The sequence below is a fragment of the Dryobates pubescens genome, chromosome 11 (genome assembly GCF_014839835.1).
Source record: "Dryobates pubescens isolate bDryPub1 chromosome 11, bDryPub1.pri, whole genome shotgun sequence".
In the NCBI taxonomy this organism is placed as follows: Eukaryota; Metazoa; Chordata; class Aves; order Piciformes; family Picidae; genus Dryobates; species Dryobates pubescens.
Window position 1 is genome coordinate 3578689 of NC_071622.1, and position 12135 is coordinate 3590823.

General features: G+C 47.0%; 1 protein-coding gene across 1 annotated transcript; it reads right to left on the minus strand.

Annotated features, from left to right (window-relative positions):
• Positions 1 to 4868: 4868 nt before the first annotated feature.
• CDKN2C (cyclin dependent kinase inhibitor 2C) lies at positions 4869 to 10316 on the minus strand. The gene is made up of 3 exons (XM_054165569.1): positions 9980 to 10316; positions 9460 to 9600; positions 4869 to 5761 (listed from the first exon to the last, which is right to left on the minus strand). The coding sequence occupies exons 2-3, from the start codon at positions 9586 to 9588 to the stop codon at positions 5387 to 5389; spliced, it is 504 nt and encodes a 167-aa protein (XP_054021544.1). The 5' UTR covers positions 9589 to 9600; positions 9980 to 10316; the 3' UTR covers positions 4869 to 5386.
• Positions 10317 to 12135: the final 1819 nt, after the last annotated feature.

Here is a 12135-nt window from a genome sequence, read left to right on the forward strand (position 1 = left end):
GAATTTTGACAGTGATCTCTAGATTTTGTCTTTCAGCCCCTTGATGTCCCTTGTTCTGCAGGATTCAGAAGCCATTTTAGCAGCAGGTTAAAAATAGAGACATTTTATTTATGCTTTTGCAGGTGCCTTGCCCAATTCCCTGCTTTGCCCATATGACTTATCTTTTAGGATAAGCACTAATGTAAGGTCAAGGTTATTTTGAGATACCCAACACAGGAAAATTTTCTTCCTTGTAGGTCCTTAAGATGAACTTTGCACTATTATAACTGATATCGTGCTGAAAGGTAATTCCAGTGTTCTGGGAAAAAGTTCAGAATGACAAGCAGTAACCTTTAGCACTGTAAAATGTCCCTGCTGATTTGTACTTAGTGCTTCTTCAAAACGCAAGGAGCCATCTTACCACTCAGTGCCATGGCAGAGGTGAGGGGGTGTCGAGTGGGGGGCTCTGTAATTTGGGTCTGCAGAGCCAGATTGGGCACATCTGGCTATCAAAAATTGTGCTGTGGAGTTTACATACGAGGACCATTTCCTTGCCTCAGTGATACAGAGACCAAGAGACACGGGTGGCTGGTTTTCTTCACCCCTCTTTCGCTTGCCAGTAATTTTCAAATGTAACAGAAGGTCATGGAAAGCTCTGGCTGGGAGGGACACCTTGCTTCCTTTTTTTTTTTTCTCCTGTAAGGGAATCTGGGGACAAACCCGCTTTTGCTTTTTCTTCTTCTTCTTTCTTTTTTTTTTTTTTTTCTTCCTTTTTTTTTTTTTCACCTATTATAACCCCCCCCCCCCCCCAGTCTTCTGCATGGGCTGCCCTGGGAAAAGATGCTTCTGCGTCCCTGAAATCGGGGGGGTGGGGGAGGAGAGCTCGGAGCTGCAGAGGGCATAGCCACAAACGTGTCATAAACATCCCCCCGGCAAGATGTGGGTCCCTTTTCTGTACTTACTGCGGCTGCAGGGCTGCGAAGGCATCGGGGTCATGATGAGGAGGCTCCAGTGGCGACTACGGGGAGAGGGAGAGAGAAAAGGCGGTAGAGGATGGGGGGGGGGAAGAGATAAAAGAAAAGAAAGGGGGAAAAAAAGAGAGAGAAGTGGGGGGGGGGGAAGGCGCAGCGCAAGTTGAGAGGAATCGCAGCGGCGGAGGCGCGGAGGGACGGCGTCTGCCGGCCGCGGCGGGCGCGGAGCTTTCCGCGGACGGACGCGGAGCTCTCCGCGGGCCGGCGGCCGCCCCGGGGCCCCTCCCGGCGAGGATCAGGGCGAAAGCGGCGGCAGAGCCCGCGGAGGAAACTAAATAAATAAAATCAGACTGTTATTTAAGGCGCGTAAATTTAAAAATATTTGGACAGGAAGAGCAAGGGGAGAGGAACCGTAGGAGACAACCTAACGGTTTCGGAGCCGGCGGCCCCCCCGCGCCCCAGCCCGGCGGCCCCTCTCCCGGCTGCGTCCCAGGGGGCTGGCCGACCTGTCCCGCACCTCGGCCGGCCCCGACCCTCCCTCGTCCCCGGGGATCCCGGCACAGCCCTCCGGGAGCACCGACATTTTGAATGTACGTGTGGTGGGGCAGGCTTGGTGAGAAATCCTCCTCTCTTTCTTTCTTTATTTCTCTCGATCCTTCTTCTTATTATTTTTTTTTCCCCTTTCCTTTTCTTTTCTTTCTTTCTTTCCTTACGCCTTCCGTCCCCCACACCACCATGTACACTATAACAGCCCTCATAAGTACATGCAGCAGCTTTCCCCCCTCGCTTTTTTTCCGAGGGAATTTCAACACTTTAGTCAGTACATAAACATGTAACCGTGTTTGCCTGCCTCTGGTTGCCCAGTGAATTGCCAGGTATGTTTGTGAATGAGACCCCCTTCTTTCTTTTGAAAGCTAACCAGTGGCGGGTTTCTGCTTTTTTTTAACCCTTTCCGCATGTGAACCACGCAGTGACATTTCCTGCGAAGATAATTTCTAATCCCACCATGGAATAAAGGCTTGATTTCACTCCTTTCCCCACAGTGAAAATAGGCAAGAAAGCCTTTTCGTGTATTTAAACGTGCAGAGATTCATTGCCCTGGAGAGGAAGGTGAATTCACCTTCTAATTTACCCTCCCCTGTAGAAATGCAGGGCCAGCTTTAAGTGCCAGTGCCTGCTTTAGCCGTTCCTCTCTCCCCTCTCTCCCCCGGCACTCACAGACAAGCTTTCGCTCTCACGGGGCTGTTGCCACAAATTTAACTCTGTTCGTTCCTTGTAGGATCCCTTTAGGATCTAAACCCTTTCAGAGGGAATATAACAGCCCCCGCCGTTGTTCCAACGATGATTTAGAAACAAAGGTCAAGTGTAACAGCTTTGCTCATCCGTGTAACTGAAATAGGGGAGAGGGCTCTTTCCCCACAGCTGGATCCTCATGTAGCCTGGTCACCATGAAACCTGGTACAGCTACGTTGTGTACTCTATTTCTTCACATTTTCCTGTGCTTGCTGTTTTTGTTGCTATTTATACATCACATCTCGATACTGTGTTGTTCACTGACCCATTCCTGTGCTGCTGCAAGGCGATCTCTGCTCCCGCCTAGGAGACTCACATTTTCGGTTGGTTAACATCTCAATAAAAGCTCTCCAAAATATTTCCTTCCATCTCACCAGCTGCAGTTTCACATCTCTGGGTTCACAAATGTGCGAACTGGTAAAACTGGACTTTCTGATGTTGCCAGTGAGCTAGTGGAACAAACAAACAAACAAAATCACAACAGTGATTTCTGAAGCCACATCCGAATCCATTCCCGATGTAAAGATGGAGAGACCTGTTTCATATTATTTTCTCCTCGTTCAGTAAATGTCAACAATTCTGCATCAAAGCTGACCTCCAGCACCCCCCAGCACCCCGCAGCCCCTGTGAGGTGCAACTAACCCACCACCTGAGTTAGGTCTCTGGGTTCCCAGAGGTTTTTTTTTTCTAGGAACTGGTAACTTCCTGGGGCAACAGGGACTAATCTTCCCTTTCAAAGTATCCAACCAGGAATTTCAATTTATCATATCGTTTCCGATAAGCGGGGTGGCTTGCAGAGAAAATGCAGCAGTAAAAGCAAATAAAAGGTACCTTTAAAGCAGACTTTCTATGGCCCGTGACTCACCCGCTAAAGCCACGGGCACGGCCGTGGTGCGACACGTCCTGGCTTTAAACGCGAACTTCTAGAGTGCAATAAAAGCCGCTATTCCTGACTAGGCGGGGCATTTTTTTTCTCGGAAAAGCAGTTGGTTTATTAAGCCACTACTTAAACTTCGTCTTAGTGTAAATTAAGTGCTGATGGAGCTCAAAACGGGTCTAGTGTGAGGGGTTTTTTTTAGAAGCACAGGTGAAAAATAAGTGAGATTGATGAATATTACCTTTTGGTGTTCGCCTGTGCTGTGGCAGCGAGTGGGAGAAATCTTGGTGGAAGTGCAGATTTCTGCTTCGTGAGAGGAGTGCGGGGCACTGAGTATGGAGACGGGAAAAGCTTGGAGCATCCACCAGGACTTGAGGAAAGGGAGGCGGAGAGCAACAGCAAACGGTTTGGGGCTCTTCACCTCGGGGACCTGTGGATTACGTTGCTCGGTTTTAATACTTCAGATAATTTTAGTGCTTTTTATAAGTGGCAGGGTTTTTATTGTTGTGTTTTATGGTTTGGGGTTTTTTGGTGGTGGTGGTGGGTTTTAATTGTTCGTGGGTGGGGGGGTTTTGTTTTTGTTGTGTGTTTCTCTTTCCCCCCCACCCAGTCATGCATCCTATGTGCCGTGCTGCTTGGATTAATGATCTCTAGATCACTTGATAACACAAAATGATTATTAGGAAAAAAAAAAAGCACACAAACCTTCATATTTCACAGAGGTTTTTAATCAGAAATCACAGCAGGGTGACAGAGCATGTAGTAAACGTGACACACAGTTTCAGCAAATTACTTTTTGCTCAAAAATGGCAGTAACTCATTTAGGGGGGGCCTATATTTTTGCATGTATTTTTTTGTTACGGTTATGATATAAATTAATCTCCACCCCCTCCTCTTTTAAGTGCTGTTCGGTTTTGTATTGATTTTAAACCTTCTATTTAGTGATATTAAAATGTAGACTATTTAAAATAAAGCACTTTAAACTGCCCATCTGCCCAACGACTACATCATGCACACATGTGAAGACTTTCACGCTAAACCCTTTCTGATGCAGTGCTGAGTGTCCTTAGCTCCTGTTGTAGCTGAAGAGGTAAATGAGTTTGATGAATACTCTCAACTGTACCCTAAAGGAAAACTTTCAATGGTTAAGTTCTGGTTTAGGTGCAAGCAATAACGTAAACTGCCCAAATATCAAACGTGATGCTTCCTAAATGTCACTGTATTCACAGATTCCTGTTTTGTGAGATGCATCTATCATTAAAATAGCTTATTTCCAGACAAAACAGAGTAGTTGGTGGAAAGAAAATATTTCTTAACGAGCTCTAAACTGCACTCAGCTTACGAAGCGAACAGAAAACTTGTATCACAGCTTTCAGCGTCCTCTTGCCTCTGACAACGGCTCTGTGCTGCTTGTTTTGAAACTAGCAAAAATGTCTCATTCCGTGCACAGCAAACACAAACTACTAAACTGAGCTGTATAAAACCTCTGGCAATCAAGAAAACACCACTTATACAAGTTTCTGGTAACTAAATTCAAAACCAGCCCGGTGAAAGTTTAAATACACAAAGGAGGAAAGTGTCATCTACATTTAGAAAGTAAGTGACCTACTTCTATTCTACAAGCTCTTGTTAGTGTCAAAATGCAGCTATTTCCCAAAGCCTCTAAGCGTCATCTTCTGTCCTCAGGCCAAGCTGCCTTTGACTTCAAGCTCTGCCTGAGCAAGGAGTTGCAGGTTACTCAAAAAAAAAGAAAAAAAAAAAGGTCTGTTTTAATCCAAAATCGGACTTGAAACTCTTGAGCCTGACCAAAGTGTGTGTTGCATCGAGAGGTGGGAGAAATCACAGTAAGCTGCTTTCTTGTCTTAAAAGTTCAGCAATATTAAGCAAGTGAATATGTATTAATGACTTAGTACAAATGACCTAAGATATATTGTAAAACTTGATACTGGAAAGCTAGGTATGAGCAACCAACACACACATGGCTGAGTCTGTGAGTACTGTGTAAATGGTAGGTGTAAGGAATGGCTGGGAGTGTGGATTTAAAACATTTCCATTATCTAAAAACCCACCTCTAGAATTTTTCGGAGACTTACACTATCAGATGTTCAAAGAAAAATAATAATAGAAGAAAGGTTGCAGCAAATGTTATTAAAAAGGAGGGGGGAAAGAAAAAAAACAAACGAACAAAAAACACCCCAACAACAAAAAAATCAACAAAGGAGGCTGAAAGCCCCAGTGTCCAAAGGAGAGCCCATCCAAGCTGGATTCAATCCATAGGTCCAGGGAAGAAGCTGCTGTCTTCCAAGAGCTTCACCACAGCAGATCTCTTGTAGAGCTTGGCCAGGTCATAGGCAGTGGCCCCCCGCTTGTTCTGGTGGCCCACCTTGCACCCGGCATGTGCCAGCAGGCATTCCACCACCCGCACATGCCCCTCCCGGGCCGCTAAATGCAGGGGCAGGTTGCCCTCGTTATCCTCAACGTTAACATCGGCCTGAAACTCCAGCAGAGTCTGCAAAGTGTCCAGAAAACCCTCTCTGGCTACATCATGAATTACAGCGAAGCCAGTTCTGTCTTTCAGATTGGGGTTGGCACCACTCATTAACAACCTCCTGGCAATTTCGGGGTTCCCGAGTTTCATCACCTGTGAAAGAAAGAGAAGAGTTGAATGCCCCGGGGCAGGGAGGGTAGGGAGGTTTGCTTCAGCACTGCCTTTAGAGCCTCAGTTCTTCTCTCTGGCTTTTGTCAGGGCTCAGTCCTCATTTAGAACAAACAGAAGAGCCCCACTGTAAATCCAATGATACGACAGAGCTGCTTCTTCTTTTTTTTTTCCATGTATTTTTTACTAAACTCGGTGAAATTGGGCAAGATGTTATCACCTCACTAGTCATAGCTTTCTGTCTCAGAGAGATTAATATCTGAAACAGGCAGCACAGAATGGGGATATAAGAAGTTTGGGGTTTTTTTTTAATGTGGGTTATCTCAGTTTCTTAACATACAAAAATTAAGCACGGTTTGGTTTCATTTACCTAAGTACTGAGACACCTTTGAATTACTGTTTAATCTCGTTAAACGTCAAATCTAGGGTCTCTGAGGAACAGATATTTTACCTCAGCAACAGCAAATGTAGAATGTGTTTTTATAAGCTTTCAGGTGTTTACATTGTCTGTGCATTATCATAAAACAAATATTTGGACGGTACCATAGCTCTGTCTGCTAAGAAAAATAAATGCTAGAAGAAAATTTTCTTTCCCCCCCCCCCATATTTGTGCTTCACTAAGTCACCCAAAAAGGAGAAGTTAAAAGGAATGTTTCAAAGTTCCAGCAGTTTTCTTCTAACCCAAATATATTATATAACACTTTCCTAATTTCACTGCAAGTAAACTGTGGCTGTGTTCTGTTGTTTAAAACATTATTTTATAAACACCACCACCACCACACAAAACCAAAAAAAACCCCAACACCCCACAACAGCAATAATTAGATTTTCTCACTGTTTCAGGAAAAAAAAATAATCAGTTTTGAATGTTCTCAAGTGCATCATAAAACTATCATAATTAAACCACAAATCTCTCTTATTTGGAACTTAATCCTTTACACCGATCTCCCCTAAATTCCTCTTTGCATTTTTTTTTTCCTCAAGGACTTTCCAAAACAGACCATAGTAATGTATAATCTCCAGCCTCCAGGCAATATTCTCCTGCCCTTGTAAGCAGTTTCATTGCAAGTGTCCAATTTAAAAAAAAACACAAAAAAAACAACCAAAAAACCACCCAAACAATTTTTTTACTTCCTTAGAAACATCCACATACTGATTTGAAAATCTTGGGAAGAAAAAATTAACTGCATAAGTGAGCACTTCAGAGCACCAGATTTGGTATATTGTACACTTCCTACCAGGGATTTGCTGAAAAGCTCTCCTGGTGAAAAAAAAAGAAGTACATTAGGCTGTTTAAGAACAGCAAGGTGTAATAATTGTTGCACAGCTGGAGCTGTAGAGCAGCCCAGTATGTTACACCTACAGACAAGAGCAAAAGTGCAGATAACAGAAGCTGGGATTCAAGGAAAAAAGATTTCTCTGTGCCCCAAGGCTTCCAGCTTTGCATGTGCCATTTCTCTCACTTGTGAGTGGAGATGTAAGCGATGTGAAAGAAAACAAGAGCACTGCAATCTCTCTCTCCCTTTAGTAAAATCTGGAGATTTTGATCTCTTTTGGAGAGCCCAGGCTGTATGATTTGTGAATTCAAAACATGTATTTGGTTTAAGTGGGAGTTTTCTGTGTTCAGGCTTGGGGACTGGAGGCTTCAGTTAAAGATGCGGGGGGCGGGGGTGGGGAGAAAATCATACAAAAAGTGATGTTATTGGGACGTGGGTACAACTGTACAGCAAATGCCCTTTAATTTGCAAAGTTTCACTTGGGGGGAGGGAGGCAAAGAAGGAGAAAGCATTAACTGAATAAGTCGGATGAAGAGCATAAAGGCAGGACATGTATTTGAGGCCTGCAGAGGTGCACTTAATCAGAAATAAAAAGCACAGAGCAAGACAAGCTGAGCAGTTGTTTAATTAAACATAAATGCAGAAGAAAAATATAAATTAATCAGCATTAACATAGGAGCATTCCCTCTGTTTTAATTGAGATAGAAACTGGGGAGAGATTATCTCAGTTGTGGGGAGTGTACTGACAGAGAGCTCTTTCGAGTGTGGCCACGCACCCACAGAATATTTCGGGATGATACATATTGAAAATAAGTCGACAAATTCTCCTGTTTTGATTTTTGTTGTGGTTCATTAATTCAGTTATGATTAGGCAGCGATAAGAAGCATTGTTAGGACACGGAGGGGTGTTTTATGTAGCAGGATGCTATGTCATTGTGCAAAATCTGCCTTCATTCAGGATACGGACAGTTAGCTGCTTTTAGAAAACAAAACCCCAAAACATTACTGTAGGACAAATAGTTTTTCAGCCCTTGTCCCGAGGATAAACTAGCTAGCCGAATGCTTCCTGAAGAAAAGAAGTTAGTTTGTGTGAGATTCTGATTTAAATCCTTTCACTCTCTCCAAAGTAGCTGCAAGTGCCTGCCCTGCCCTGCCCTGCGATGCCCCAGTTAGGTGCTCACAGGACAGAGAGGAGCTCACAGACCTCCAGCCTTAGCGAAATTGTCTAAAAAACATAAAAGGGTCATTCCTGCTTTTTAAGCAAGAGGTGCTTGTTTGCCAGCTGTAATATTTCGATGTTAAGCCAAAAAGCTGTAAATATCTCGAGCACACTCACAAGCTCTACACTGTTGAAAAATCCCATGTCAGAAATTATCATGTTTTCAGAGGAAGGGGAGAGAGGAGTTAACAAATGATTTTTCTAATGTGTGAATTTAAAAAGACCTCTAGCTCCACTTCCACATTTCATTACTTATACCTTAAGTACAAATAACCACACATTTCCCCCCCCCCAGATTTATAAATCACTTATTTCACTATTTGGTAGGTATTCTAGCCTTTTGGTCATAATTACCTTACATTATTAAAAGCAAAATCTTTCATCAGCTCCAATAGTTAGCAGTTGGATGTGTTCCAACTCCTGCCTGCACAGCCACACACTTTAAAAATTAGGACATAGCACCCTATACGATCAGAAAAGAAATAGCTGGAACCAGTGCCCTGCCAGCCGAGCTAAAAAAGCGCATTTAAAAGCCTTAAATATGAATGAAAAAGCAAGCGATTCAGCTGGCACCCGCACTCGCAGGGCTAACTCTTAATGATACATCGAAGGTCCTCAGTTCTGAGCAGCATGCTTCCCAATAAGAAAGGTCATTCCTCACAAACAGCGTATAAAGGAAAAGTACCAACTGCAGCAAGACCCCAGAACAGAGACAAGCCACGCTTTAAGAGCATATTGCAGGAAGAAGGGGGGGAAAAAAAGAAAAGAAAAAAGAAAAGAAAAGGGAAGAAAAAGAAAAAAGAGAAAAAGAGAGAGAAATCCTAAGATTCAAAGAATAGCACATTTGTGTTTACAGACCTGCTCTGAAATCCTGCTCACCTAAGCTGATTTCTTTTCATCTCAGCTCTTTCATTCCTTGCCTCTTCCCCACAAAGTTACAAAATATTAGCCAACTCGTAGTCCGTTTGACATTGAGGGTGATCCCCGACTGAAATCATGGTTTTGACCAGTTTTATTTCAAGTACGTCATTTTAGGGAGTTGGAGCCACTATAAAATATGGCATCCAACGAGTTTGAAAAACCACTCGAATTTCATCCACCAGCCTGTTTAAAACGTTGTCTTTTTTGGAAACCCGGGTCACGGAGGTACCAGTGATGAAATATTTTCTCCCTCTCTGGATACCAACCTGCAGCGCAGTCCTCCCAAATCCATTTTGTGCATTGACGTTTACATTCTTTTGCAACAAATTAGTAAGTTGCACTAGGTCCCCTTTGGCAGCCGCGGTCGCCAGCTCGTTCCCAGAAGGCTCGGCCATTCTTTAGGGTGACTGACGATCGGAAAAGAGATGAGATTTTTTTTTTTTTTTTTTTTTTTTTAACCAGGCATGGCATCGGAGACTGACAGAAGGATTGGGATGGTTAATCTTCTGGAGTAGACCTTGTAGTAAATACTCGTAAAAAATCTCCTTGCCAAGATCCCGCCCCTAACTCACACGTGATTATTCAAGCAAAACTGCAGCTCCACTTGAAAGAAGATTTCTTTGCTTCCACATATAGAATAACTCCTATTAAAGACTTTGGCCACTTTCGGGGGGAGAGAATAGATTAATAGCTATACATTATATTGTATATGTTACAGGTAACATATATACACGTAAACCGGAGACTCACTCAGACCTGAGATCTTGGAAGAAGAAGACAACCCACCCTGTTCACAGTCGGGATCTGAGACTTGAGCAGCAGCAGCTCCAAGAAAAAGTCTTCCGTAGTTCCGCTCAGGACCCCCCTTGCATCCCACGCCGCCGCCTCTAGTCCGTGCCGAGGGGGGACAAGAAGGACGAGCCGCGCCCGCGGAGGGCAGGGTGCGGCGGCGGCTGCAGGGCAGCCGAGCTCGTTCCCTCGGTGCTCCCGTTCCCCGCAGCAGCTTCACTCCAGCGGCCCCGTGCAGCCTCCGAGCAGCGGGAGCGCGCGATCCCGGCCGGCGGCCGTCCCCGGCGGCGGCGGCCCCGGAGCATCCAGGAGGGCGGCCGGTCCGTGGGCCTGGCGGTGGCGGTAGCGGCGGTAGCGGCGGCGGGGTGAGGCGGGAGGGTGCTGCCGCGTTCCGCCGCCCGCGCTCAGGGCGCGAAGGAGCCGCAGAGCGGGGCCGGTTCCGCCGCCCGCCGGGATCCCGCTGCCTATCCCGGGCGACAGACGCGCTTCTGGTCCCAGCCGATGAGCGGGGGTCGAGCGGCGGGCGGGGGCAGGGGCCGCGCCGGTGCCCGCCGCTGCCCTTGCCCGGCGGTGCTCGGCAGCCTCCCGGCGCAGTGACAGCCGCCGCTCGCCGCTTCTCTCAACTTGGGGAAATCCAGCTGCACTTGCCGGTCCGCGGGCGCTGCCTCCGCCCGCGACTTTGCGCTCCCCCTTTTTTAAGCACAAACAATCGCTACTTCTGTTTCCTACGGACACGAAGCCGGTTTCTCTCTCTCTTTTTTTTTTTCCTCCCCCCCCCCCCTTCTTTTTTTTTTTTTTTTTTTTTTTTTAACCTCATCAGCTTTTTTTGAAAAGAAAAAAAATTTGAGCGCTTTTTGAGTTGAAACACCCGCCCACATTTTAACGGCAGAGATTTAAGGAGGCGCCGCGGAGTTACAGGGAGTCCGGGCAGGAAGGCCTGCAGCGGCCTGTGCCCGCCCCTCGCCCGGCCCCGGCCCCGGCCCCGGCCCCGGCGCGCAGGCCCTGGCCTCGGCCCCAGCCGCGGCCCCGGCCCCGGTCCCGGTCGCGGCCCCTCAGAGCGGCGCCTTGTGTCGTTCCCCTCGCCGTGCAGCCCGGGTACGGCTCTGCCCGACCACAGCCATAACAGTCAGCGTGCTTTTAGGAGGAGCGCTGCTGAGGCCTGGAGCAGGGTAGTAAGAATAAAGAAAAGAAAAGGAAAAAAAGACGCAAAGGAGATTTTAGCACCGGGAGCCACCGCGCCCGGCGGAAGGATCGGGGGAGCTAGGTGGGCGGGAGAGCAGCTTCCCGCCGGTGCTCTGCGCGGTGCTTTCCCTCGGGCGGTCTCCACCTGTCCACGAGGGTATCGGACCAGGCTCAGGCTCTGATCCCGATCCCGCCGCCCTCCCTCGGCACCCCCCGGGGCAGCGGCTCCGGGTCTGGGGTCTACCCCGGCCAGCGATGCGGGCTTCTCTCCCTAAGGACAAGGTCAACGATGAAGGGTCAGTGTCAAGTTGTCTTAACGGTGGAAGGAGACAGTCCGCAGCAGCACTCTTCCCTCGCTTTCTGCTTTTCGGATGGCTTTGATTGATTTGAGGGACACATGCTCCCGGGCACAGAGAAGACGCGGGGAGTTCGCTTCTCCTTCCACAGGTGAAGAAGTGCCGATGCTACCGTACGAAGATTTCATTGCTGTTCTGCCTGACAGCATTCAGTATCTTAAAGCTGCTTTAATGGCAGGATTGCTTTAAATTTCAGGGACCCTCGGAAGGTTGAATTCTGCCCAAGTGAACCCTCCGAGAGGTAAGACGCAATGTCACGTCTCCCTGATAAGCACGCGTAACGGACTGCTCGTCTGTTTTCTGCGTGGACGCAACGGGAAAGTGAATTTGAATGTAAACACGCGTGAGGCAGCCCGGGGAGGTGCGTTGGTGAGGGACCTGGCAATGACATCGGCTCCTCCAGCGCTGCCCTGCGGGTGGACCTGGCACTGGCAGCTGGGCAGGGGCCGGGGCTTGACTTAGAGCCAGAACCAGTCCTACAGGTGCCCGGGCAGCTGGGGGAGGTCGTGTGACTCCTGCTTCTGACTTAGAAAATAGCTTTCTTTTTTTTTTTTCTTCCCCCCCCCCCCCATACCTATTTTCCCACCCACACTTGTGAAAATAGAAAGGTGACAA

Excerpts from the sequence above, each read along its gene's own strand:
- CDKN2C (XM_054165569.1), bottom strand. The coding sequence starts at position 9,588 with ATGGCCGAGCCTTCTGGGAACGAGCTGGCGACCGCGGCTGCCAAAGGG. Across the intron at positions 5,762-9,459 it reads TTGGGAGGACTGCGCTGCAG|GTGATGAAACTCGGGAACCC; the intron begins GTTGGTATCCAG and ends TTTCTTTCACAG.